This window comes from Arachis hypogaea, chromosome 4 (genome assembly GCF_003086295.3).
Source record: "Arachis hypogaea cultivar Tifrunner chromosome 4, arahy.Tifrunner.gnm2.J5K5, whole genome shotgun sequence".
In the NCBI taxonomy this organism is placed as follows: domain Eukaryota; kingdom Viridiplantae; phylum Streptophyta; class Magnoliopsida; order Fabales; family Fabaceae; genus Arachis; species Arachis hypogaea.
In genome coordinates this window covers 118,537,208-118,563,964 of record NC_092039.1, presented here as the reverse complement: position 1 = coordinate 118,563,964, position 26,757 = coordinate 118,537,208, and the positions used below count along the sequence as shown (strand labels likewise).

The window sequence follows — 26,757 nt, the reverse complement described above, 5'->3', positions numbered from 1 at the left end:
TCTAATATTATTATTATTATTATTGTTGTTATTATTATTATTATTCATATATACCAGGTTTACTAATTTTTATTATTATTATTATTATTATTATTATTATTATTATTATTATTATTATTAGTAGGTAACACAGCACAAAATCTAATTTTAGTTATTACTAACATATTGTGTAAATCTGACCGAATTAAAATTCAATTGTTAATGATCATAAATAAAATAATTAATAAAATTTTTATTACTAATCATAATAATTAATTAAATTCAATTACTAATACTAATAATAACAACAATATATTAATATCTTTCTATTTCAATTATTTAATACATACAAATCTCATTTTTTTTCTTTATTCATTATTTTTTACAAACATTTATTTTTTTTCTTTTTTAAATAATATACATAAAAAAAACCCCAGTTCAGTTCATGAGCACCGTACAGACATTCTCATCATCTCCATACATATGAACAAACATACAAAGTTTATTCCTATTTTTATTTCTATTTCTAACCACCTAATAATAAACTTATACATACATACATGCTTAATTTTTAATTTTTACTTAGTGCCACTATAATATATACTGTTAATAAAATCTGTTACCTAGATTATTTCTTTATCAATAATAGGTTTACCATTGTAATTATTTTTTAGTGAGAGTACATAAAAAAAAAGTACATAGTATATAAGGTGTAATAACTCAACAAATATTTTCTAAGGGGATTTTTCATTCTCTCTAATAATGAGAAGAACCTATCTCTCTCCCTCTCTTAATCCTTTCTGATTCATCAAACCATCAACATCACAGCTTGAACAGCTTAGGGCATGAGATTTTCTTCATGGTGCGGTGAGCGTGGAGAGCAACCAAGCTGTGAATCAAAAAAAAAAAGAAAAAGTTGCGAATCCAATTTTGCCATTCTCTTTCTATCCCTAATTTTTCTTTCGACATTTTCTTTCCCCCATTCTTACCTCTTCCTTCAAACTCATCCAATAGAGTTTGATGAGAGGCTATTTCGCAAGATTCTTTCTTGGTGAACATAGCTGTTCCGATCAACGAGTTGGAAGGAAGAAGATCTGAATCCCTATTACTCTGTGATTCATTGATTTCTCAAAATGGCAAACATGGCAAACAGATCCTCCCATTGCAGAGGTCGTGGAGCTACATTGGCTTGCTCTCATTGCAACAAGCAAGGCCACACAGAAGATGTATGCTATAAGAAGCATGGGTACTCCTCCCACTTCTACCAATGGCAGCAACATAACACCACTATCAATCACGTGATCACTGAGGGACATGATGATATACTCAGTGACAAACAATTCCAGCTCAATTGTCTCCAAGAGAACTTTGGAATATCAAGATCTGGATTCACTCCAGAGCAAAGATTTGCCTTGTTAGAGTTGATCAAAGACAAAAGTGTGCAGCAACAACCTCATAATGCAAATCAAATTTTGACTAATTCCATTCACACTTCCACTCCAGGTAAAACCATTGAATTACATTTTAATGCGAGAATTATGAGCATTATCACTCCAAAATCTGCACTATGGATCATTGATTCCGGTGCAACAGATCATGTGACTTTTGACTTAAAAGATTTTGCAAGTTTTCAAAATATTGATCCAATCAATGTGATATTGCCAAATGGAACCAAAACTGTTAGCACCATCATTGGCACAATCACATTTTCTAAAAATTTTTTCCTCAAAAATGTTTTATACATTCCTTCTTTTGATTTTAAATTGATATCTGTGTCAAAGTTAACCTCAAACTTACATTGTCAATTGTTAATCAATGATAAGTGTTGTGAGATACAAGATAGATCCACATCAAAAATGATTGGCATTGCTGAGTGTATAGAAGGGTTATATACAATGAGTAGAGAACCAGAATTCTCTTATTTCCCCCTCTTCCAACAAAGCAAGCTTCATTGGCGGTAACTACTACTACTACTCATCCCACCACACCTTCACACAGTGAGCACAACAACATTTGGCATCTTAGATTAGGACACATACCCATGCATAAATTGATTTTTCTGAAGAAGTATTATCCTTTTATAGATAGTATTGCTTCAAATTTTCCTTGTGATTCATGTCATTTTGCAAAACAAAAGAAATTATCTTTTAATCTTAGTACAACTAAAATAAAAGATTGTTTTGATTTAGTTCATATGGATATCTGGGGTCCTATTTCTGTCCCTTCCAATGAAGGACATAGGTATTTTTTGACTGTGGTGGATGGTAAGAGCAAATTCACTTGGATTTTTTTTATGAAAACCAAATCTGAAGCATCACAATTGGTTATTAATTTTGTGAATTTTGTCAGAGTACATTTTGAAAAACAAGTTAAGTGTATAAGGACCGACAATGGGCCAGAATTCACTCTAAAATCCTTTTTTGCATCAACTGGAATTTTACACCAAACTTCTTGTGTAGAAACACCAGAGCAAAACGGAATTGTAGAGAGAAAACACCAGCATATTTTAGGTGTTGCTAGAGCACTGCTATTTCAATCAGGAATTCCACATTGTTTTTGGCAATACGCAGTTGCTCACGCCATTCACCTAATTAATAGGCTGCCCAGCACTAACTTGAATAATGCTAGTCCTTATAAGCTTTTGTATGGCAACTTACCTGACCTTTCATATTTAAGAGTATTTGGTTCTCTTGCATATGCCTCCACATTAACAAATTCAAGAACAAAATTAGACCCAAGAGCCAGAAAAACAGCTTTTCTTGGTTTTAAATTAGGAACAAAGGGTTTTCGACTTATTGATTTAAAATCAAAGGAAATTTTCATATCCAGAAATGTAATTTTTTATGAAACTCATTTTCCATTTTTACATTCCACTAGCACTGACATTTCTGTAGTGCCCATTCGTACTCCACAATGCATTGATCTTTTTCAATATGATACACCATCCACACATCATTTGCAATCACCCACACATACCACACTCATAGATTCAAATGAACATTTCTCAAGCTCAATGCACTCACCAATTTCCTCACACACCATTGCACCCATTACCACACCACACACTGATAATGCACCTGCATCACAACACTCTGACATCACACATGACTGCATTTCTAGAAAGTCTGAAAGAGTCAAGAAACCGCCTGCTTATTTGAAGGACTATCATTGTATGACAACCCACACAGCTCACTCTAGCAATGTTTCCAACTCTAACTCTTTATATCCTATCTCACAACACTTGTCATATGATAAACTAACCCCGAAATATAAGTCACTTTCTCTAGCCATCACCTCAAATCAAGAACCTAGCACTTATGAGGAAGCGGCTGCACATGAATGTTGGAGAAAGGCAATACAAGATGAATTGACAGCTCTAGATCAGAACAGAACTTGGTGTCTCACTGAACTCCCAAAGGACAAGAAGGCTGTGGGTTGCAAATGGGTTTTTCGGGTAAAATTCAATCCCGATGGCACCATAGAAAGGCACAAAGCGAGGCTAGTTGCAAAAGGATTCACTCAAGTGCAAGGAGTAGATTATGGTGATACTTTTAGTCCAGTTGTCAAAATGACTACCCTACGAGTAATGTTAGCATTAGCAGCGGCAAAGAAATGGCATTTGAAACAGCTGGATGTCAACACTGCCTTCCTTCATGGAGATTTGGACAAAGAAGTTTATATGAAGATACCACCCGGTTTGGCTGTGTCACAACCAGGTTTGGTTTGTAAATTGCAAAAATCTCTATATGGGCTTAAGCAAGCAAGCAGGCAATGGAACATTAAGCTCACTCAGACTCTTGTGGATGCTGGTTATAAGCAGTTTTTTGATGATCATTCCCTCTTCATTAAGAAACAATCTCAAAGCTTCACTGCCATTCTAGTATATGTTGATGACTTGGTTTTAACCGGGAATGACATTGGTGAAATCAATTCCATCAAGCAAGATTTGGATGACAAATTCAAAATAAAGGATCTTGGTGATCTCAAATACTTCTTGGGAATGGAAGTAGCACGCTCTAACTCTGGAATTCACATTTATCAGCGGAAGTACACCATGGACCTTCTCAGAGATTTTGGTTATCTAGATTGCAAGCCTCTCTCTACTCCATTTGATTATAGTCAGAAACTTTCAAAGGAATCAGGTACCATTTTAACAGACAACACTGTTTATAGACAGCTCATCGGCCGACTCCTTTACCTCACAAATACTAGACCCGATATCTCTTATGCTGTGGGACGTTTGAGCCAATTTTTGGACTGTGCAACAACTTCTCACCTACAGGCTGCTTTTCGTGTACTCCGATATTTAAAAGGCCGACCTGCAACTGGTCTCTTCTTCTCCTCTACTTCTAATCTGCATCTCACTGGATTTGCCGATGCTGACTGGGCTACCTGTGCCGATACTCGTCGCTCCATTTCCGGTTATTGCTTCATGCTTGGGAACTCGCTCATTAGCTGGAAGAGTAAAAAGCAAACCACAGTTGCCAAGTCCTCTGCAGAAGCTGAATATAGGTCTCTTGCTGTTGCCACTTGTGAAGCTAGTTGGTTATCTTTCTTAATGGATTTCATTGGCTTGCCGCTTCAAAAGTCTATCACTCTATTCTGTGACAACCAGTCAGCCATTCACATTGCCAATAATCCCATTTTTCATGAAAGAACTAAACACATTGAAGTGGACTGCCACATTGTTCGTGAAAAGCATTTGTCTGGTCTCATTCATCTTATGCCAGTTCGTTCCAATGATCAACTTGCTGATTTTCTTACCAAAGCTCTGCCACCGGGTCCTTTTCTTGCCAATGTTTCCAAGCTAGGATTGTTAGATTTACACAATTCTAGCTTGCGGGAGGGTGTTACCTAGATTATTTCTTTATCAATAATAGGTTTACCATTGTAATTATTTTTTAGTGAGAGTACATAAAAAAAAAGTACATAGTATATAAGGTGTAATAACTCAACAAATATTTTCTAAGGGAATTTTTCATTCTCTCCAATAATGAGAAGAACCTATCTCTCTCCCTCTCTTAATCCTTTCTGATTCATCAAACCATCAACATCACAGCTTGAACAGCTTAGGGCATGAGATTTTCTTCAAAATCTAAAATTATCATTATTATTATCATTAAATAAGATTATTAAAAAATAAAAACTTACATAATTTAGATCTCCAAGATAATTAACAATGTGAAGCTCCGATTGATTTACTTCCTTGGTTTTCCTTTTTTTTGGCATTTTTCTTCAAAATTTTCAACTGAAGTAATTGTGGTCCAACAATGGTAAAATGGTGGGATTGAGTGGGGTTGAGAGGAAGCAGAAAGGGAAAGTGTTTGTTGAGAGGGGTTGAGAGGAAGCAGAAAGGGAAAGTGTTTGTTGAGAGTGAAAGAGAAAGTGTTGGAGGATGAAAGAGATAGGGGTATTCGGATTTGAATGGGTAACAACGCATAAGGAGTCACGGGCCAGCTGCATGGTGCGACGCGTGGCAAGTGGGTCACCAATCGGTACCACCGATTTGCGCCCCTACCCTTCCCTGAAATCGGTCCCACCAATTTCTGTCTCCCCCATCAGTGCCACCGATTTTTTCTACAACGCCGTCACAAATCCGTCAAGCACCATAAAACCCCATAACGCTGCCAAACACCAGCTTCTTCCCCATATCAAAATTAAAAAACTCAATTTCAGCGAGCATTAACTCTATTTTTAACCCTAAACAATTTCTTTATCAACTTCGACTATTTCTACATTTGTGTGTTATAAACTTTTGATTATATTAGGGTAAATCATAGAAAATGTATTCGAATTATTTTGTTATTATTAAAAATATTTTTAAATTTTATTATTAAAAAAATATACCCTTATAAGTAAGATATTTTATATTAACAAAAATAAAAATATTTTTTTATGTTTTTAATAATTTAAAAATACTTTTGCCAATATTAAAATAATTCGGAACATTGTTTTTTGTTTACCCAATATTATTATTTATTAACTTATTAAGTGATGCAACCCACTCAAAGTAGTGAAGAGTGGCTATTTGTGCGTATTTTCATTTTAATCTTTATTGGGTAAATGAAAATATTTTCACATCTCAAAGTCACACTTGGCACACAATCAATCACTTACATTTGCAGTTTGCACAATCCGAGTGCCGAATTCCGAAATCGAAGCATTAGGGGTTAGGGTTCAAAAATTTCAGCGAGCTCAATGGCGGAGGAATCCAACAACACACTCACCAATCCTGCTGTTGCCGCCGCCGCCGGCGGAGGAGGAGATTCGCTGACGGAAGAGATATCCGAGAAGCTTCACTCTCACCATTCCTCCTCTTCTTCTTCTTCGGATTCCGATTCCGAAAAACGTGCTTCTTCACCCGTCAAGGACGCCCGTGTTTTCCGCCTTTTCGGAAGAGAGAAGCCTCTTCATTCCGTTTTCGGCGCTGGAAAACGTAGCTATTTCTCTCTCTTGAATGCTACTAATTTTTGTTAAAAACAAAATATTTTTATTGCTCTTGTTTCTTTTTGTGGCCCCCTGAAAATAGTGGGATGTTGTCAAAATTGTCTTTTTTTTTTTTAAATTATAATTATGTTACTTTCATGACACTATTTTCTTTTTCCAGTTGTGACCTGTGAGCTTTTACTGTCTTTTTTTTTTATTTTATTTGATCATGTCACGTTAATATCTGCATATTTTGAAATTGAGAACTATGTTTAATTTATATATACGGATGCTAGAGAGTAAGAATTTGAGTGAGTTGTTAAAGAGAAGATAATCAAAATGGAGAACTTGTATACATTTATGGGTTCTAGAGGGACCAAGAAAAGAAGCTGCCTTTGTATTTTTATGCTGCTATGTTCTTATGACTCTTTGTTGTTAATTATTGGTTGCAGCTGCTGATGTGTTGTTGTGGAGGAACAAGAAGATATCTGCCGGTTTACTCGGCGGAGCCACTGCCGTTTGGGTCCTTTTCGAGTTGCTCGAGTGCCACCTCCTTACTCTAGTGTGTCACATATCAATACTAGTGCTAGCAATTCTGTTCTTGTGGTCCAATGTCCACACTTTTATCCACAAGTAAGTTCATGTTCTTTTAGTCTATGTTGTTTTTAACTTAGCAATTTGGATTTGATGATGGAATATCAAATGATGATATATTGTAGAGCTCCGCCTCGCATCCCTCAAGTTCATCTTCCTGAGGAGCCGTTTCTGCAAGTTGTGTCTGCATTGCGAATCGAAATCAACCGGGGACTTACCAGTCTGCGAGATATTGCTTCTGGAAGAAATTTGAAGAAATTTCTCGTTGTATGTTGCTTAGCATCTAATACATGCTGCTTTGCTTTAATAATTAAATGGATGCCTAAATTTAGTACGTTGAGGATTCCATTGTGGATACTATGTTAGGTTATTGCTGGCTTATGGATTCTATCAATCGTGGGGAGCTGGGGCAATTTCCTCACATTATTCTACATAAGTAAGAGCAATTAGTACTTCAGTTAATTACATCAATTTCTTCTTTCTAGTAAGAAATCTCATTTTAATTTGCTTATTTTCTCTTGTTGAACAGCCTTTGTTTTTTTGCACACGGTGCCGGTCTTGTATGAGAAGTACGAGGATAAGATAGACCCATTTGCTGAGAAGGCAACCATTGAGATTAAAAAGCAGTACTCTGTGTTTGATGCCAAGGTCTTGAGTAAGATCCCTAGGGGTCCTTTTAAGGGTAAGAAATTAGATTAGTAAATCGAAACATCAGAAAGATAAAAAGGGCTCTACTTGTTTATAGGTTGCCAGAGCCTCGTTTCTATGTATCAGATACCACCCTTTATCATGTCCGGGATGGGTTTTAGGTGGTTGTAATAAAGTGTAAAGGGTTATCTTAACTTCAAGTAGTTCCTAACAGTGCAAGCATAGGGGTCTTGCTGGCTTCTACTATGTGTCTTCACTTGTAAAATTTCAATAATTTCCACTGTAAGGTAAAAAGTAATAGTATGCTCCTTTTTATTTCTTGGTTTACCAGAAATATAGTGTGTGATGTTAGCTGTTGTTTATACTTTATACCTTAGCCACAAAAATGGTGGAAAGATTCTAATTCTCTAGTAATTGCAACTTTACAAGCCAGGCCAAATAAGATAGCTGGTAGTAATAAGCTGTGTACTACATAGAATTTACATCAATTTTCCCAGGTTCCACATTACGCAAGAGAATCCAATCTATGTAACTTTTTTGTGAATAAAATAAAATACATTGATTATAATGAAAGAATTAATTGAACAAGGCATGCCTAAAATTTAATAATGACCTCTATACCTGTGACTGATTACATTTTGACAAAACGAATGTATATTTAGTATCTAGTGAACGGTTTTGAACTAGGAGTTTTGCTATCTGATGATGTAAGAGGAACAGTGGAGAACTCGGAACCATTTTCGTCAGATTGATGAAAATATCCACGAGGCAGAGGACTTGTCTTGTTATTAATGGATGAATTATATGGCGATGTATCAGTGCTGAACCTCTGATTAGAAAATGGTGAAGTAGCAGAATTAGTATTTGAACTTGTATCTTGTGAATCTTCCATGGATGTACCTGTAGTTCCAGCTGACTCCCTCATCTCTCTTTGTTCAGTCTCCTTGAGAAGAAAATCAACCCACAAATCCGCAAAGGACTGAAAAGGGGAGAGTAAAAGCACTTATTAGTAATAAAAACAAATCATCAAAATATAGAAGTCCGGTTAGAAGTGACAGTGAATAGTTCTTTTCTGGTACAAGATTAAGAAGTTACCTGGTTATCAGAACCCACATTCGCAGCTGATTCAGCCGAAACTCCTCCCAATATACCTCCAACCAGGCGGCCAGGCAGCCCAAGAACTCCCCGGACAACACCTTTTCCTGGACGTTGCTGAGCACTGCCTATCCTTTGCTTGTCCTCTTCAGAGAATCCCAGCATGCGAACCATTAGATCCAATACCTGCCCCAATGTCAAATTTTAAGTGGAGTACATGATATCCTTGTGCACTGAATTGAGCCTTACAACAACTTAAAACAAACTCGTATTCAATTCTTCAAAACCCTAATACTTGCATGGTATTCATTTTTTCATAGATATCTCCTAAATAAAATTAATAAACTAAATACTAATTTGCATGATGAATCTAACTGATGGAAGTATAATTTGAAGATTTCCATACCTCTTTGCTGTGATTTCTTTGAAAATATGTTACAAGTAACTTTATAACAATGCGCCTGTATGAATAAAACTTAGATTAGTATGTTGATTTACTGTCTCAAAAGGAAGCAGGCCAATCCTACTACACAAGTCTAAATTGAAACCCGTTACAACTTTTCAATAAGGAAATTTTGCAAAACTAAGAATAGATACAAGAAAACATAGCCAAGAGTGTCTTCAAAAGAACAAATCCCTGCTTATCCAAACAATACTTTAAAGAAGCGTACTAACCTGTCAACGAGAAAATCAGAATCCACTGACATTCTATTTAGCCGTGTCATACTCTGCTCAAGAGCTCGTCTCAATTTGGCATTGTCTTCCTCTAGTTTACTTACTCTACTTCTCCATTCTGATTGTACCTTCTCAGATTGAGAAAGCTTGGCTAAAATTTCTTCTTTTTCACCCCTCAATACATTGGCTTTCGAATTTGCATCCTGTCAATATGGCCAATTAGAGACAGCAAGTAGTTAAAGAGAAAAATAAAAGAAAACAAAATTTGAATAAGATTAAACAGAGTAGTCCCTCAAAAATTTTTTACAACCTATTCTAAAGTGAAACACATTGTAAGAAGTTAGTGTTTCCATCTAAAGTGAAACATGTTTAGAGAGAGAGAGAGAGAGAGAGAGAGAGATCTGTACTTTCAACAGCTGAGAAAGCCTAGCTGTTTCTTCTCTTGCATGAGCCAACACTTCCTCTAAATGTTCCTGAAAAAACAAATTGACAGTGGATATAAGCTTACCCGATGCAACAATAGACATACAGATAATAAAGATACTCAGAAAGAGGAAGTTAAAGGGAACATTAACAACTCAAATTATGTTTGTTATGTGAATAGAGACAACCTTAGCTTCAATTTCAGCATAATACTGTCCAAGGGCTGTCTGTAGATTTAAAAGTTCCATATTCTTAGCATCTATTGTGCTCATACAGTTGGTAAGCTTTTTGTTCAGGTCATCGATGATTTCCCTGGACTTTAGAATTTCATTGTTGTTTTCCATCTTCAGTTTCTCCTGGCTTGAAGTTGCTTCCTTCAGAGTTCTCTCAAGATTTGATATTTGTGCCCTTAAATAATTGTTGCTATCACGTAAATCTTCAATGATTTTGCTATCCTCATCCATTTTTTCTGATTCTTCCGATTCCTAGACAACACAGCAATGTTAACATCTTTGATTCAACCACACAACAAGTGATATGTGAAATTTATCTGGATGTATGCAATTTTAGTTCATTCTCTTGGACAGTTAAGGGAGAAATATATTGTGACTGACAATTTATGAGATCAAACACAAAGATAAAAAATAATGAGCAGATCATTTGGTTCTTGAATGACATCATGCTCAATCATCCTTTGTTCCAAAATTAATGGGCAAAAAAATGAAACCTTTTCTAACAAATGTTGTTTAAGGCGGGTTAATTCGTGTACTGCTTTATCCCTCTGCTTTTGTGTTTCCTTCAAATCTTTACTTAGCTTTTCTATGGACCTTTCCATGTCTTCTTTCTCTGGAAAACTTTTGGACGGGTCTGATGTCTGTAAACAGAAGGGAGACAAAAAAACAAAAATAGAGAAGATAATGATTATTGACATGATTATTAATTCACAACTGAAAAACTAAGTATTGCTATTAAATACTGACATCACTGCTAATGCCTGCATCCTTGTTCTGAAATTGGGAAGCATCAGATGACATTTTCCCAGTGAAAGATGCCCTACTTGTTTTAAGTGCAGCTTCAAGTTCATTCTTTTCCATCTAATAATAATAACATAGGGTATATTAGAGTGCATTCTGAAATGCAATATCAAAAATCATTATCAATTTGAGTGGTAATATGGTGGAAAATCTTTATGACAGAATGTATTAGAATACAGTAAAAATTATCAATCAACCTGAAGAACAGTGTTTTCCTTCTCTAAAGTTTGGATTAGTCTCTTCAGGGTGTCCACAGCTTCAACTGGTTCTTCATCTTCACGTCTAGTTAGCTCCAGTTGCAGATGTTTTACTTCCGATACTCTCTCATTCAATTCATCACGCAATTTGCTCATCTCCTGTGTTGTCTGCCAAGCAACAAAAATAATTCAGCTCATGATTTTGCAAACTACCATAAAACCAGCTTTTAGATTTCTCGAAAAGACATAACCTATTACCCAATAATAAAATTAAAATTATCAACAAAATGATCAGATTATTCCTTCCCAGTTTGAAAAAATGATTTGGAGATTTTGAAGAATTGGAAATTGACATACCAGACTACACAGAAATTGAAGTATAACTATACTTTAGTTTGATAATATAGGCCTATTGATTATGACAAAAGCTCTTACAGCTTGTAAATTCTCTCAATATTATAACCATACATGATTTGTTTAACATAGAAGATGTAGTGTTTTAGCAGCATGATCATAAAAAATTTTCTATTGTTTACAAACTTACTTTTTCTCTTTCCAACTTTGATAATTTAAGCTCATCCTGGAAAGACTTGTTCAGTTTCTGTTCCTCTGAAATTGAAAGAAAGAACATGATAGTTAGCAATTATTAAGTTTACACTCCCAAAATGTGACAAAATCTAATAGATACTGAAGTGCTGAATATAGACCCTGGTATTTTAGTTGAATGTTTGCCAATTTATTGCGTTCTTGGTCCAATTCCAACTTCAATTTTTGTATCTCACGAGTATGTAGAACAGCTGCTGTGGGGCTATGTTTTTCCTCTGTCAAATCTGCAAGCTCCTAGAAGTCATTCATACATCTGTTGTCAAGTTCATTCATCACTAAAAATAACAATATCATGAATCCTAAAAAAAAATAAGATAAATCAAATTAACCAAACAAAGAAAAGTTTTCTAACAACAAAAACATTAAACAAAATAAAATAAAGGACAATCCAGTTCACAAGCATCCTACGTTAATACAGGATTCTGGGAAGGGTGCACCCAAAAACAAAATAAAATAAATAATATTTTTTCTAAAAAAGAAAAAATCAAAAGCTATTTTCATTGAAGAGAATGATTAAATATACTTGATCAAGATTTGGGCAAGACATATTAATGAATGCCACCTAATGGTGAATCTTCCTCAGTTGAGGCATTCTTTAAAAAAAAACCCATAATCTAAGGCATCATTACCTTCTCTGTTACTTGTAAGTTTGAATCTTTCGAAGTCATCTTACTTTGAATGGCATTGGGATCCAAAGCAGACATGGATCCGTTGTTTGCAGCATAGTGATTTTTAATATGAGGTGTGTATCTATGCTGCCTATTTGAAGATTGGTCACCATTTCCCTGCACAAATATTTATAAGTAGCGAGTAGTCAATAAATCCTTAGTTACTGTCAGCGTAAATGTGACATATAGCAAAATTCTATCAACTACATCACAATAGGATATATGGGGTTTACAACTTTACATACTTGGTTTACAACTTTACATACTTTCATGTGATGAAGTACTTACAGCATGGGTAAAATATTTTTCAAGACAGACACTAAATTTCCTTTAATAGAAATTTCATTAGAAAACTAGTTAACCTTGATCATGTATGTGCCATTTGAAGATGCTGGACTCTTAGGCTCCGAGTTCTGTTTTAATGAGGTATTTTCTTTACCCAACCTAATAATCTGATCCTGAGACATAAAAATAGTTAGAGGGTTAAAACTCATGTGTCTGCACTTGATTGTTGAACAAATTGAAAAAATTGACTCAGGTACAAAGATGATGAAAAACTAGTAGCCAGCTATACCTCTTTTTCTTTTAATAGAGCTGCATAATTAACTGATAGCGCTTTAATTTCTGCCTCTGATGCTTGAAGCCTCTTGATTTCTGCTTTGTATTGTTCTATCTGCAAGAAATTTTAAAATGACATCTTTGACCAAACTACTTACCAAAATCAACTACAGTATTCAATGGGAGAATTGTCATGCACAAACTCTTAATGCATTACACTTGTAATATATAAATTTCATTAAAAAGAAAATCTTTAGATTAAATATTAAGCTACATGAAGCCAGCACCAAGAATAGGCAATTTAATCATACTAGCTCAGTCATCAATACACAACCTTTGAAAAGGTGGCAGAGCCAATATATCATAAGCAATCACTTATAATCATTAACATTCCCATCCTTACAATGATAAAAAATCAAAACCGCCTTAATAAGCAATAAACAAACAAAAACTAAGCCTATCGTTATAGGTACTCATAGAACTCTAAATAAGAACATAGAAGAGCCACAGGATGTATAAATTGCATTACATGTATGCCTAAATTCACAATAATCTCATGCTCATAACAAACTTCTTCCCTACTTCAAACAAGCTGTGATAGATAAAACTATTATCAAGACACCAAGTAAAATATTGATTGTGATGGCCCTCTTGGTAAGATGTAGGCGATCCGTAAGTACCCTATGTAAGCCCTCACTGAGCCCTAAGGCATACACTGTCCTACAATCTAGATGCACTGACACTGCCGAACCTGCCTAAATTGTTATGTAACCAAAAAATCTACTGACTGAAAAAAAAAATCCAACAAAAAGATGTCTACACCTGATGACCTAGGACATGCAAGGATCATGAATAAGTCAATTTGATCCTTCAAAAATTCAACGAATCGATTTGGTAGATCCTAACGTGAATCAAGTTGGTCCTAAGTCCTAACCTTAACTTCCCGATAACGTCTCACTGATAACCGCTGTAGTGCGAGGGAAAATTTGCCTCAGGTCACGTTCTTAACGGTGACTCGCCAGCAAAAAAAGTTAATAGAAGGACCAACGGTATATTTAAGGAATCAAATTGAAGCATTGAAAATTAACCCGATATATAACTATTTGTAATTTTCAATCATCTTTCGATGGTCGAATTATTATGCAGTAACTTCCTGAACTGATTAGACATATTATGCACTTACACACGCTGCTAAATACACACAATTTCAAGTAATTATATAAAACCATCACAAAACCTCATCCTAAAACTAAATTTATTGAATAAGAGTTGAAAGCAAAACGCAGAAAGCACAGAATTAAAAAGGAGCTTACCTCAGAAGCAGAGTGAGGATCCGATGTTACATTGGAAAGCGGCGACCTAGGAACCGGAGATTTGGAGTGCGCGAAGCTGTGAGAGTTCCGGCGATCGGAGACGGAAGAGTGGTTGTTGTTGTCGGCGGCGGCGGCGGGGGATCTGTAGGAGGAGAAAAAGACGGCGTTGTCGTCTTCGTCTTCGTCGTCGTGAACATCGAGGGCAATCTTGTTGAGATTTTCCTTCAAATTAGCAATGGTTCCCCACATGATTTCAGAATTGAGTAGAACCAGATTACCAGATTGAGATTTTGATTTCGAATCGGTGATTGTTGTTGTTGTTGGTTGGTGTTGAATCTGTGATTAGGTGTAGACGCACCCACTGTAAACTATGGTAGATCTCTTTCTTTCTCACACGCCTGAGAAGTGAGAATCTCTCTGGTCTTCGTTTTTGTTGCCACAATGTTTTCGGAACTCCGTTGTCTCTCTATACATCTGAGTATTTTATTTAAATAATAAATAAAAAAAACTTATGTTGAGAAATCAAAATCGAATAAGATTTTTAGTTATCTTTTTTTAAAGATTTTATAAAATATAAAAATAATTTTATCTTTGAATAAAATATTTAAAAATTTTTTTATTTATTAATTATATTTGAATATAATAATATAAAAATAATTTTTTATAGAAAAATATAGAATACTAATATATTATCTATCAAGTTATTATTAATAATAATTAATTATTATATTTTAATTATTATTAGCATGGACATGTATAAAGATATTTTTATTAGACAGAGTCATAAAAAAATATATTTTTATTAGACATATCTACAAAAAAAATTTTATTTAACACAGTTATAAATAAGAATTGACAGAAATTGGTAGAATCTTTGTTTGTTAGAGATTGTTTTTATATATTTATTATGTAAAAAGTATTTTTTAAAAGCCATAAAAAAATATTTTTATTAAATACATCTACAAAAATCAAATTAATTTTATATATTTATTATGTAAAAAATATTTTTTTAAAAATTTTTAAAAAAAATAGAAAATGGAGATGCGGGGTATCAATCCCCGTACCTCTCGCATGCTAAGCGAGCGCTCTACCATCTGAGCTACATCCCCACATGCTTAACTGAAAATTGAAAAAAATTCAGATTAGTAACCAGTTTTTGTGTAACTTAATTATCACTATTACTTATGATGGAGCATCAAATTAGAGATGCTGATGTAAAATTTTAATCTCCCACACTACATAGAAATTACCCACTATTATTTTAACTTTAACCCCTATATTTTGATATATTTTTCCTTGACCTGAAAAACTGTCTGGTTTCCTTACGTTCTTCCAATTGTGTGTATTGTGTAGATGCACAGTGAGTGACATAGAAGAATAAGACGAAACTATGCCCACATTATTATTATTATTACTCCATTGCAAAACTTGTTTTAATTTTAGGGTGAAATATATTTGTTATTATCCTAACGTTTATAATTTTTTTAAAATATTTTTAACGTTAAAATTTATTTAATGTTATCCTTAATATTTTAGATTTATTTAATTTTATCATTAAAATTTTAGATTTGTGTCAAAATTATTTCTAAAAGTTTTAAATTTTATTTTTAATATTTTATATGGAATTAATATCTAAAAATAATTTTAATATAAATTGAAAACGTTAAGATAAAATTAAATACAATTAAATATTAGGAGCGTTTTTTAAAAAAAAATTGCAGAAAAAAAACACTTTACTATTAATTTTATTATTACACGGTTAGTCTAACAATACAATTCATTTTCATCGTATTAAACTATTAATACATGTATGAGATTATATGTTCACTGTACAGTAGTCAATATCAAAGTTTCATCACGATGCAGATGCTAAACTTGAATGTATTTTATGCTTTTTAATTTTTATCATATCATAGCATAAATGTAGGCTTTATGAACAATTAAGGCAGTCAACCGTCTACGATCATTATTTCCAATTACTACTGTAATTCATATAATTCCAAGCAGGGCAACATTTATTTGTTACTTAAAATGCAAGTCAAAATAATATTTGATGAAATTTCTTTGTTGACGGAATTATTAACCGTATTATTTCATGAGGAGTGCTAGGTATTTTTAATAGTATAAAATTTTATTCAATAATATGAGATTACTTATTTTTCTTTGTTAGTTAAATACTAGCTAAATTTTAATAAAAAATAAGAGAAAAATCTAAAATACTTTAAAAGACAACGAAGTCATTGACAAAAAAAATATCAACTCGACCTTTGAAATTTACTTTTATGGGACTGATTAGTCTCTGTCAACTCGACCTTTGAAATTTACTTTTATATCCATTTTGAATGTGAAATTTTATAGTTAGATCCTTTTAACATATTATCCTGGTCCGTGCTAATTGAACTTAATGTTTTAGACATGTAATTGTATATTACCATATAATTCTGTAAAACTCTTATAAATCCTAAATTTTCTACGCATTTTTTTATAAATATTATTTTATCAAAATTTAGATTAAATTTTAATTTGATCTTTAATATTTTAATTTTTTTTCAATCTTAATAAATTTTAAATATCTTATTTTAGTTCCAAAATTTTTTAAAATGATTTAATATTATCCTAACATTAAATGTGATATAAACAATTAACATATTATAAAAGGCTAATAATATTTGATTTCAAATTTTTAATATATACATCAAATCGATCAATAAGAATTACTAATATAAATTTTTTTTTTTGATTTTAGAGTGTTGATGATTGATGATTAGAATTTAGAATTTTTTTTCTTTTTATAAGAAAAGGATTAAGAGAAAGAAATATTATAAAAATGTTTTAACTATATTTTTCTAACATTCGAAAGAAAATATAATTTAACAATAACATTGTTAAAGTTTAGGTCACTCACTTTATTAACTATTCATGTCAAATTTAATAGTAAAACAAAATTAAACTCGTTTGAAATATTTTCGGATAGAAACAGAATATTTAAAATGTTAGAAACCAAATTAGAATTTGACGTTAAAAACTAAAAAGTAAAAATCCTTCTTTAATACAACAACAAAGTAATATAGATAGATAGATAAATAGATAGATAGAGATAAGCTAAACTTCGTCCCAAAATAAAAAGAAAAACGTAAAATTTAATATGAGAAGAGTAGTACTACTCTACTACTTTTAGCAATACATAATTGACATAAACCAAGCTTCCCAGTAAACACACTTGGTTTCAATTTCAAATTTATGCTTTGAAATACTAAATAACCATACATATATATAGTTTATGAACTACAACATTTCTTATACAACCAACAAAGTGTAGAAAGAAAAATACAGGATTATTGAAATTGATATAAACAGAAAATATGATATATAATATAAAGGAGACTATATATATTTAGTTTCTTCTTTGCTTATTCTAATTTTAATAATAACAATAATTAAAGGGTAGGTTATTAGGTAGTAGCAGGAGCAGGAGCAGGATCAGTATTCTTAGAGCCACCAGTAAACATGTCCTTGAGGGTTGGAAGCTTAATCTCTCCCTTCTGAGAAACAGGAATGGTGATGTTACCAACACAAGGAATATCAATGACTAAGCCAAGGTCCAATTGGTAATCAATGTCCCAATCCCTACCAATGTCCCTAATCAAGTTCACTAATATGCTGTGAGCAACCTTAACTGGGACATCAAGCAATGTTGTCCCATTTGCCTTCAATGAACCAGGGTCTGGTATTACACCTGATGCTATCTCTCTTTGTAAGCCAGCCCAAAAAAAAAAAAACAGATATTAGATACATCGTATATGGATTATTATTTAAGATATAATAGATATTTGTAAGAATAAGTTTGCGACACTAGGCCCTCCCAAAATAAAGAGACTAAAAAAGCAATATTCACATCATCAAAAAAAAAAGAAGAAGCAATATTCACATATGAAAAAAATTCATATAACTGACAAAAATAAGTTTTAAATTTACTAATGATAAATTAACTTTCAAATAATTTTAAAATATAATAAAAATAACTAAAAATTATTTTTTATTGTTATAAATAAAAACTTTATATTTGATAAATAATTCGTGTATTTCATTCAAACTTTTGAAAAAAAATTGGATATGTCTATAAAAAATAATAAAAAAATTCACTTAGTATGTGAAAAAGTTTCATTTTTTAATCATATCTATTCGATTTTTAAAAATCTTTTTAGAATATATGTCTAATATTTTATTATTTTTCGTAGATATTTTTCTCACATTCTTGTCAGCAATATAAACTCTCAAATTTTAAATTACTAATTTAATAGTTTAATCATTTTATTTATGAATGAAATTCTTATCTTTTAAAAGAAAAATTTATCAAAAACTTGTGTATTTTCTTTACTAGAGGGTAGAGAGAGAACATGATAATGATTGCCTTCTCCATTAGAAAATGTCCTCTCTCACCAATATTTTATAACCACAGAAAATTAATCATGACAAGAAAAAGGAAGGAAATAAACTTGAGGATATTCTAAATTCAACAAAGTTGTTCAAACAAAATGACAAATTCATGAATTCTCCAAGGCAAACGGACACTGTTTTTCAAACCAGAAACAGTCGTTTAAACAGACATACTACAAAAATCATAAAATATTTTTTCATTTCTAAACACGAGTTCAATTTCAATAACTAATTTAATCAAATTTCCTATTTTATATTCGTTACTATTATATATTTAAAGTGTTCGATCTTTTAAATAATCATACAAGTTACCTTTATATTGATAATGTATCAAAATTTAATTATAAAAAATAATAAATTATTTATACATAAAATTGATAACAAAAAATTATTAAATAATAATTTAGTCAAATATATTAAATTATCTCTTAGCTATTAATTCCCATGTGAACCCAGCATATGAACTAATTCACTGGTGATGATATACAAAAATAGATCCAGCAAACTAGCAAGATACTCCAACCTCCACCATCCATTCACTTGATCATAAATCAAACCCAGTATTTCATGTTTCATCTGATTAATATAATGGATTGATTAACATACCGATTGAAAATTCACTCAAAGTCTCCAGCAAAATCAATAATAATAACAATTTAATTTTCACACGGTTATTTAGACAGATAATCAATGATGTATCATTATATCGGTAAAAATAATTCATTTTTAAATTTATTATGTAAAGAATGATGTGAATACATAAATCTGATGAGATAATAGAGTAAAAGATTTTTGAGTGTATCCAATTAATAATAATAAAAATTACCTGCCATCACTCTTGAGAGAGTACTTGATCTCACAAATGGGAAGAGGGGTAGAATAGGGATTGGAAACATTAACCTTGGCAAGGTACTCGACGCCATCCTTCCCGACGCGCATGAAATCCACGTCAGCCACACTGGCCTCGGGCTTCGGCATGTTGGCCACTTTATCGTTCACATAGTTCTTCGCCTTATTCAACAACTCCGACATCTTCACCACAACCAATATCACAAAACTCACTCCGATCACACCAAACGACACCTTCGTTCCCAATCCCATCCCATCTTTCATATTCTCCTATTTATACTCACTCCAAAACGATTCCAAACGACACCACCACTCAATAAAAACAATGGGTGTGCGTGGCACGTGATCACTGGAATGAGATCCGATTATGGCGACGATGATTGTGATCATAAATAAATAAATGAAAGTAATTAAATGAGAATGACGCTGTCGGCGTTTTTTTTCTTTCCTTATTCCTCTCGCTTTGATCCCGTGTAGCTCAAGTGTATGGACGGCCATGCTCCTGTCCCATACCACTATTTAGGATTTTTTTTTGTAAGATTTTCTTTTAATTAATAAAACTTTCACAAGTGTATGTTTGGTATATTTTGGTGATGGGACATATATAATTAATTTTTTGAGTCTCGGAGACAATAGACTATTTGTACAATATGTACAATAGGCTATTAAGTTACAAAATGAACATCCTTATACTATTTAGACAAACCATCAGAGTACTATGGATAATAAACATCTTCGAACTCTTAACTTTTCGGATCTAACGCTCTAATACAATGTCATGATATCACTCATCCCAAAAGCTTCAACTGATAGAAAAAGATAACACTAATAATTATATCTCTAATACTTTTTAAACCTTTATTATACACATTATACAAATATTCTATTAGTTCCTCGTAATTTTCGTTAATTTTTTCGTGTGATTAATTGTATATATGGATGGGCTTGTTGGTGGAGGACATCACGAATGAGTATTGCTAGATTTGAAAATCAAATAAACCTAATGTATTTAAGTTGGTGGAGTGGAGGGTTTATTTATTTATTTAAGTATTAGAAATTTAAATTTTATTTTATATATGTAATAATTTATTGACTAACAATAAATTTTTAAATAAAATTTAGATCTTGACGAATTAATTTTTAACTCATTAAATTAAAAATACTTAAAAAAAACTAATGTAAGTATGGTATTTAATTATTCACACATGTATTTGATCTCTCAATTGTTGCAAGGTAGTTATAATTGGATATATGGCATTCGGTTAAAAATGGATTTATAACAAAATGGTGGTGGATGTGACATGAAACGAAGAGTTTAGTCACATATTCACGTTGAGGTGAAAAATAAGAAATTAGGGTTAAGATTATTAGATGAAATGGAGGTTAAGTATTTTTTTTTTTTTTGGTTAGTTATCTTTTGCATCTCTAAGATTTAAGACGTATGTTTACAAGAATAAGATACTAAGATAGAAACACAGACATACAAGAATATAAAATTTTATGTTTTTATTTTTTATGTTTTATTTTCAGTGTGTTATTTTATCTTGTTATCAGAAATAAATCTAACCTAATTTATTCGCAGATCACATATAATAGACATATTATTTAGGTTTTTTTCCTTTATTTAAATATAACAAAAATAATCTAAAATTTTTTTAAAAAATTCAAGTATACAATTTTGTTTTTTATTTTAGTTCTTTTTATCTTTGAGATTTTTTTTAGTTGGAAATGATCAATAGATGTGTGATTTGAGAAAAGATAATAAATTATAAAATTAAATAAAACTTTTCTAATAATTCTTATAAACTGCAACAAAGATTATACCATAAGATAGGTTAAATTAAGATTTTTTTTTAGTTGGAAATGATCAATAGATGTGTGATTTGAGAAAATACAATAAATTATAAAATGGAACTTCTCTAATAATTCTTATAAATTGCAACAAAGATTATACTATAACATAAATTAAATTAAAAGTTAATATTAACTATAATAAGTCAATCTATTTCATTAGACATATTATAAAGGTTAATTTATCCTTTAATTATTAAGAGAAATTGGATAGAATTCATTAAATATTTTTATGTTTTTTTATTAATTTAAATTTAAAAAAAATAATTTATAAGAATATTATTAATTAATATTTATTCTAAACCATCCTTTTAGATTTTTCTTAATGTATTCATCAAACAATGACCCAAAAGTTTATTCTTTTCCAATTTCACTTCTTTATTCTTTTAGCCAGAGAAGAACAAATTAAAGTGGTGTGTAAACGAGTAATTACTTTCTTTTCTTTCCCCCAAATATATGTAGAGAGATGCTTGAGTGAGGCAAAAAACCGAGACATATACTTAATTGAGAAATTATTTTCAAGAATTTTTTTAGGTGAATTCTACTCAACTATTTCTAAAATAATATATAAGTTATTTTTTATGATGTGTCAAATTTTAATTGTTTACCATCTTAATTATAATTAGATTATCTTGTAATTTATTATTTGAGATGGGTAATTTCTTCAAATATCAAAACTTCACTTCTATTAATTGAAGCACTTTTTCAGTTTCCACTCCTCCATTCTTTAACTTCAGTCCTTCTAAACATCGCGATCGTCCCAAGAAGTGCCAACGTCGTAATCATCATCTCTTAACGACGTCGTTAAATTCTCGTGATCCATAACTTTATCGTCCTTCCCAATATAGTTAATGCTGACCTTATCGCTATCTCCTATCCTCTCATTCGATCTCTCTTTTTGCAATCGATCACTCCTTATCAACATAATTAATGGTTAGTTTGGTTATTAAAATTTTTTATTAAAAATATATCTTTATTTAATTACATGATAGAATATATACTCGTATGTAAAATATAATATAATAAAATAAATTTATTCAGAGTAATTAAAAGTGTTCATACCCTGGCCCAATAATAAAGGCCCAGGATCAAGTAAAGGACCTAATCCAAAGGGTTGGGTCTCACCAGTACCAATCTTCATCCTATGAAGTCGGTACTCACCACGACCTGTTCTAAAGAAGTCGAGCACGAGATTAGCTGGCGGATAAACACTCATTTAAATGAATAACTATCCCTAGAATCTCTCTAACCACTTCCACGAGCCATATCTTAACCTCCCTAAGATAATGGGACGGTTAATGCCCTAAAAATATAGCACTACTCCAACGGTGGTTATTGGTTCACCACTATAAATACACTGACACCCCTCAAGTATCTCTAAGCCCAATACTCTCTAGACATGCTCACACCCTTGCTAACTTAGGCATCGGAGTGTCTTTGCAGGTACCACCCCCATCTCCTCGCACAAACAAGTCGGACGGAGCCTCCCGAGTTGCAGATCCATTCGGAATCCTCCTTCTTCACACATTTGGGCCACCAACTCCATCCAGCCCATCAATCTCCGGTTACCCACCGTAACATTGGCGCCGTTGCCGGGGACTCGAGAGATCAACCACTGATGGCGGACAGATCCCACAAAGAAGGTCATGCGGAGACAGATTCTGAGCAAGAGAATCTGGACACAGGCAATAACGATGCGGACTTCACCCTCCACCAGGAAATTGATAATCAACACAGGGAAGGTACCTCCGGAGTAAAAAACCCGAAGGTAAACTCTTCAGAAGGACGCGAATCAGAGAAAGAGGGACTATCCCATGTAACTGAACTCATGGGATTAGTCCACAGTCGCCTGGAACAGTTAGAACAAGAACGGGAGCGACAAAAGGAAACTGAAAAGAACCTAAAAGAGGAGATGGAACGACGAAAAGAGTTAGAAAGAAAACTCTTAAAGTTAGAATCCTCCCTCAAAGGTCGCAACTCCCGTGACGAACAAGAAGAGCCGCCCTTAGGTGGGGAGGATCCTTTTAGCGAGGACATAATGAGGGCAAAAGTTCCGAGGAACTTCAAAAGCCCTGATATGGACCTCTATGACGGAACCACAGATCCAAAGCATCACCTGAGCAACTTCAAAAGTCGGATGTACCTAGCTGATGCTTCCGACGCTACGCGATGCAAAGCCTTCCCGACCACTCTATCGAAAGCAGCGATGAAGTGGTTCGATAGCCTCCCCCCGAGGTCGATTACTAGCTTTGAAGACCTCTCAAGGAAGTTTTTAATGAGGTTCTCTATCCAGAAAGACAAAGTGAAACATGCACCGAGCCTCTTGGGAATAAAACAGGAGGTCGGAGAATCTTTACGAGCCTATATGGAAAAGTTCAATAAAGCATGTTTAGAGATTCAAGACCTGCCCACAGAGGCAGTCATAATGGGGTTAGTCAATGGACTCAGAGAAGGTCCCTTCTCACAATCCATATCTAAAAGACACTCCGTTTCTCTAAGTGATGTACAGGAGAGAGCTGAAAAGTACATCAATATGGAGGAAAATGCTAAGTTGAGAGACCTGAGTTGGCGACCTGGGCCCCCTCCCTCAACAAAAGAGAGGGAAAGGGAAACCAAGAAAAAGGAAGAACTCGGTCTCGAGAGACCAAGAAAATATCACTCTTATACTCCTCTGAAAGTTTCTATAGTGGATGTATACAGAGAGATTTGTAACACTGAAAGATTGCCACCCCCTAGACCCATTAAAAATAAAAAAGGGGGGAGCCGCAGCGATTACTGTGAGTACCATAAAATATATGGTCACTCCACAAACGACTGTTACGACCTTAAAAATGTGATAGAAAAGCTGGCTAGAGAAGGTCGGCTTGATAGATATCTCATAGAAAGGTCGGACGGTCATGGAAAGAGAAAGCGAGACGATATGGATAGAAGAAACCCACCGCTGCAGACTCCAGAGAGACATATCCATATGATCTCAGGAGGGTTCGCGGGAGGGGGACTCACCAAATCCTCTCGCAAAAGACATCTCAAAAGAGTCTACCAGGTCGGAGAAGAGTCATCTGACCTCCCCACTATTTCATTCACAAAAGAAGATGGGCAAGGAATAATCCCTGGACACGATGATCCAGTAGTAATAACTATGATCCTGGCGAATGCCCATCTCCACAGAACCCTAGTAGACCAAGGAAGCTCGGCAGATATCCTTTTTAAGTCCGCTTTTGACAAGCTAGGGTTGGATGAGAAAGAATTAAGAGCCTACCCCGACACCCTATACAGATTAGGGGACACGCCAATAAAACCACTGGGATTTTTGCCCCTCCACACCACCTATGGAAAAGGGAAAAAATCAAAGACTCTGAGTATAGACTTCATAGTCATTGATGTGGGGTCAGCATATAATGCTTTAATCGGCAGAGCTACCCTTAATCGACTCGGAGCCGTGGTATCCACTCCCCACCTTTGCATGAAATTTCCAACCTCAGCAAGGATAGCAACGGTAAGAGGGGATCAAAAGTTGGCAAGGAAATGCTACAATGAAAGCCTAAATCTGAGAGGAAAGGGCAGAGAAGTTCACACAATAGAGCTCGGCGGTGCAAGGGCCAGAGAAGAGCTGCGACCACAACCGGGAGGAAAAACCGAGGAGATACAGGTCGGCAAAGAGGAAGGGAAAAATACTCATATAGGAGTCAACCTAGGGGAAACCCTAAAACAAGAATTGACTAAACTCCTAAGAGATAACTCCGACCTCAAGAACTGCCGAGGTATTGGAGGAAGTACATAGTGGGATCTGCGGAAATCATCTCGGATCAAGGTCACTAGCCAGGAAAGTAATCCGAGCTGGATTCTACTGGCCGACCTTGCAGAAAGATGCCACGGAATTTGTGAAAAAGTGTCAACCATGTCAGATGCATGCAAATTTCCACGTGGCTCCACCAGAAGAGCTCATCAGTATCACTTCTCCATGACCCTTTGCAAAATGGGGAATGGATTTGTTAGGTCTTTTTCCCCAAGCGCCAGGACAAGTCAAATACCTGATCGTGAGAATAGATTACTTCACAAAGTGGATAGAAGCAGAACCATTGGCCACCATCACCGCTCAAAGAAGTCGGAGGTTCCTCTACAAAAATATCATCACAAGATATGGGATACCTTATTCCATTACTACAGATAATGGAACCCAATTCACCGATTCTACCTTCAGAAGCCTAGAAGCCAATATGAAAATCAAACACCAGTTCACCTCGGTGGAGCACCCGCAAGCCAATGGGCAAGCCGAGGCAGCCAACAAAGTCATACTGGCAGGGCTAAAGAAAAGATTGCAAGAAGCAAAAGGAGCTTGGGCTGAAGAGCTCCCCCAAGTGCTATGGGCTTACAGGACAACGCCCCAATCCGCCACTGGAGAAACGCCCTTCCGACTAGTCTATGGCGTAGAAGCAATGATACCAATAGAAATCAATGAGCAAAGCCCAAGGGTAATTCTGCATGACGGGATTGGAAACATACAGGGGCACAAAGAGGAGCTCGACTTGCTCCCCGAAGTCCGAGAAGATGCCCAGATAAGAGAAGCAGCATTGAAGCAAAGGATGACTGCAAGGTACAACAAGAAAGTCATACGAAGAACATTTGCCCCGAATGACTTGGTCTTAATCAGAAACGACATTGGAGTTAACAAACCAGGGGAAGGAAAGCTTGCTGCTAATTGGAAGGGACCATACAAAGTCAACGAAGTTTTAGGAAAAGGTTATTATAAAGTAACCGACCTGAACGGCACTGAGTTCCCAAGGTCGTGGCATGCTTATAATATGAAAAGGTACTACAGTTAAAAGCGAACTCTACTCCCTGATGTAATCTTTTCCCAACTTCATGATTTTTTCCGAAAATCAAAGGGTTTTTTCTGGAGAAGGATTTTTAACGAGGCATCATAGTAGAGGCTAAGGGAAAATAGGCTATTAAAAACCCTTAGTAGCAAGAAGGTACCTCCCCAATCAATAAAAGATCTTTTTTCATTTACAATATCTCTTATAAACTTCTTTCTATTTTCCAAGTCTTTCTACGAAACGCGCCGACTTAAGCTCGACAAAACGTAAAAATCCCATGAACCGACCTAAATGGTCGTTGGATAAAACGACGAGGTACAAGTCGGTGTAAAGAGGTTATATAAGTTGATCGTAAAAAACTCGGAAACGATCCGACTCATAAGTCGAAATGAAAACCCGAGTAGAGAAGCTCGGAAACACTTCGAATGAAGAACCGAGTAGAAGAAAAACGCATCGCAAAAATAACCTAAGTCATAAGAACTCAATAAAACAAAGTTGAGTATAGGGAATAACAAAAAGAGACTGAAAAAACCTAGGAAAAAGTTTAAAAGCTGTCCAAAAGTCCTTAAACAAAAAGGCTCAGAAAA

General features: G+C 34.0%; 3 protein-coding genes and 1 non-coding gene across 4 annotated transcripts; 1 reads left to right on the top strand and 3 right to left on the bottom strand.

Moving 5' to 3' along the window:
- Positions 1-5,943: 5,943 nt before the first annotated feature.
- Positions 5,944-7,981, top strand: LOC112797534 (reticulon-like protein B1). The gene is made up of 5 exons (XM_025840522.3): positions 5,944-6,415; positions 6,858-7,038; positions 7,125-7,266; positions 7,366-7,435; positions 7,529-7,981. Exons 1-5 carry the CDS (start codon positions 6,178-6,180, stop codon positions 7,696-7,698), a joined length of 801 nt encoding a protein of 266 aa, XP_025696307.1. The 5' UTR covers positions 5,944-6,177; the 3' UTR covers positions 7,699-7,981.
- A 52-nt stretch (positions 7,982-8,033) lies between these two features.
- On the bottom strand, positions 8,034-14,735 carry LOC112797533 (golgin candidate 3). Its single transcript, XM_025840521.3, has 15 exons — positions 14,217-14,735; positions 12,920-13,018; positions 12,708-12,803; positions 12,307-12,462; positions 11,779-11,911; positions 11,616-11,680; positions 11,072-11,239; positions 10,821-10,934; positions 10,568-10,714; positions 10,029-10,325; positions 9,825-9,890; positions 9,418-9,620; positions 9,149-9,203; positions 8,743-8,928; positions 8,034-8,626 (listed from the first exon to the last, which is right to left on the bottom strand). Exons 1-15 carry the CDS (start codon positions 14,463-14,465, stop codon positions 8,306-8,308), a joined length of 2,355 nt encoding a protein of 784 aa, XP_025696306.1. The 5' UTR covers positions 14,466-14,735; the 3' UTR covers positions 8,034-8,305.
- Positions 14,736-15,252: 517 nt separating this feature from the next.
- TRNAA-AGC (transfer RNA alanine (anticodon AGC)) lies at positions 15,253-15,325 on the bottom strand. The gene has a single exon. It is a non-coding gene; the product is annotated as a tRNA-Ala (tRNA).
- Positions 15,326-17,404: 2,079 nt separating this feature from the next.
- LOC112797532 (desiccation protectant protein Lea14 homolog) lies at positions 17,405-20,081 on the bottom strand. Its single transcript, XM_025840520.2, has 2 exons — positions 19,480-20,081; positions 17,405-17,966 (listed from the first exon to the last, which is right to left on the bottom strand). The coding sequence occupies exons 1-2, from the start codon at positions 19,764-19,766 to the stop codon at positions 17,669-17,671; spliced, it is 585 nt and encodes a 194-aa protein (XP_025696305.1). The 5' UTR covers positions 19,767-20,081; the 3' UTR covers positions 17,405-17,668.
- Between the last annotated feature and the right edge of the window lie 6,676 nt (positions 20,082-26,757).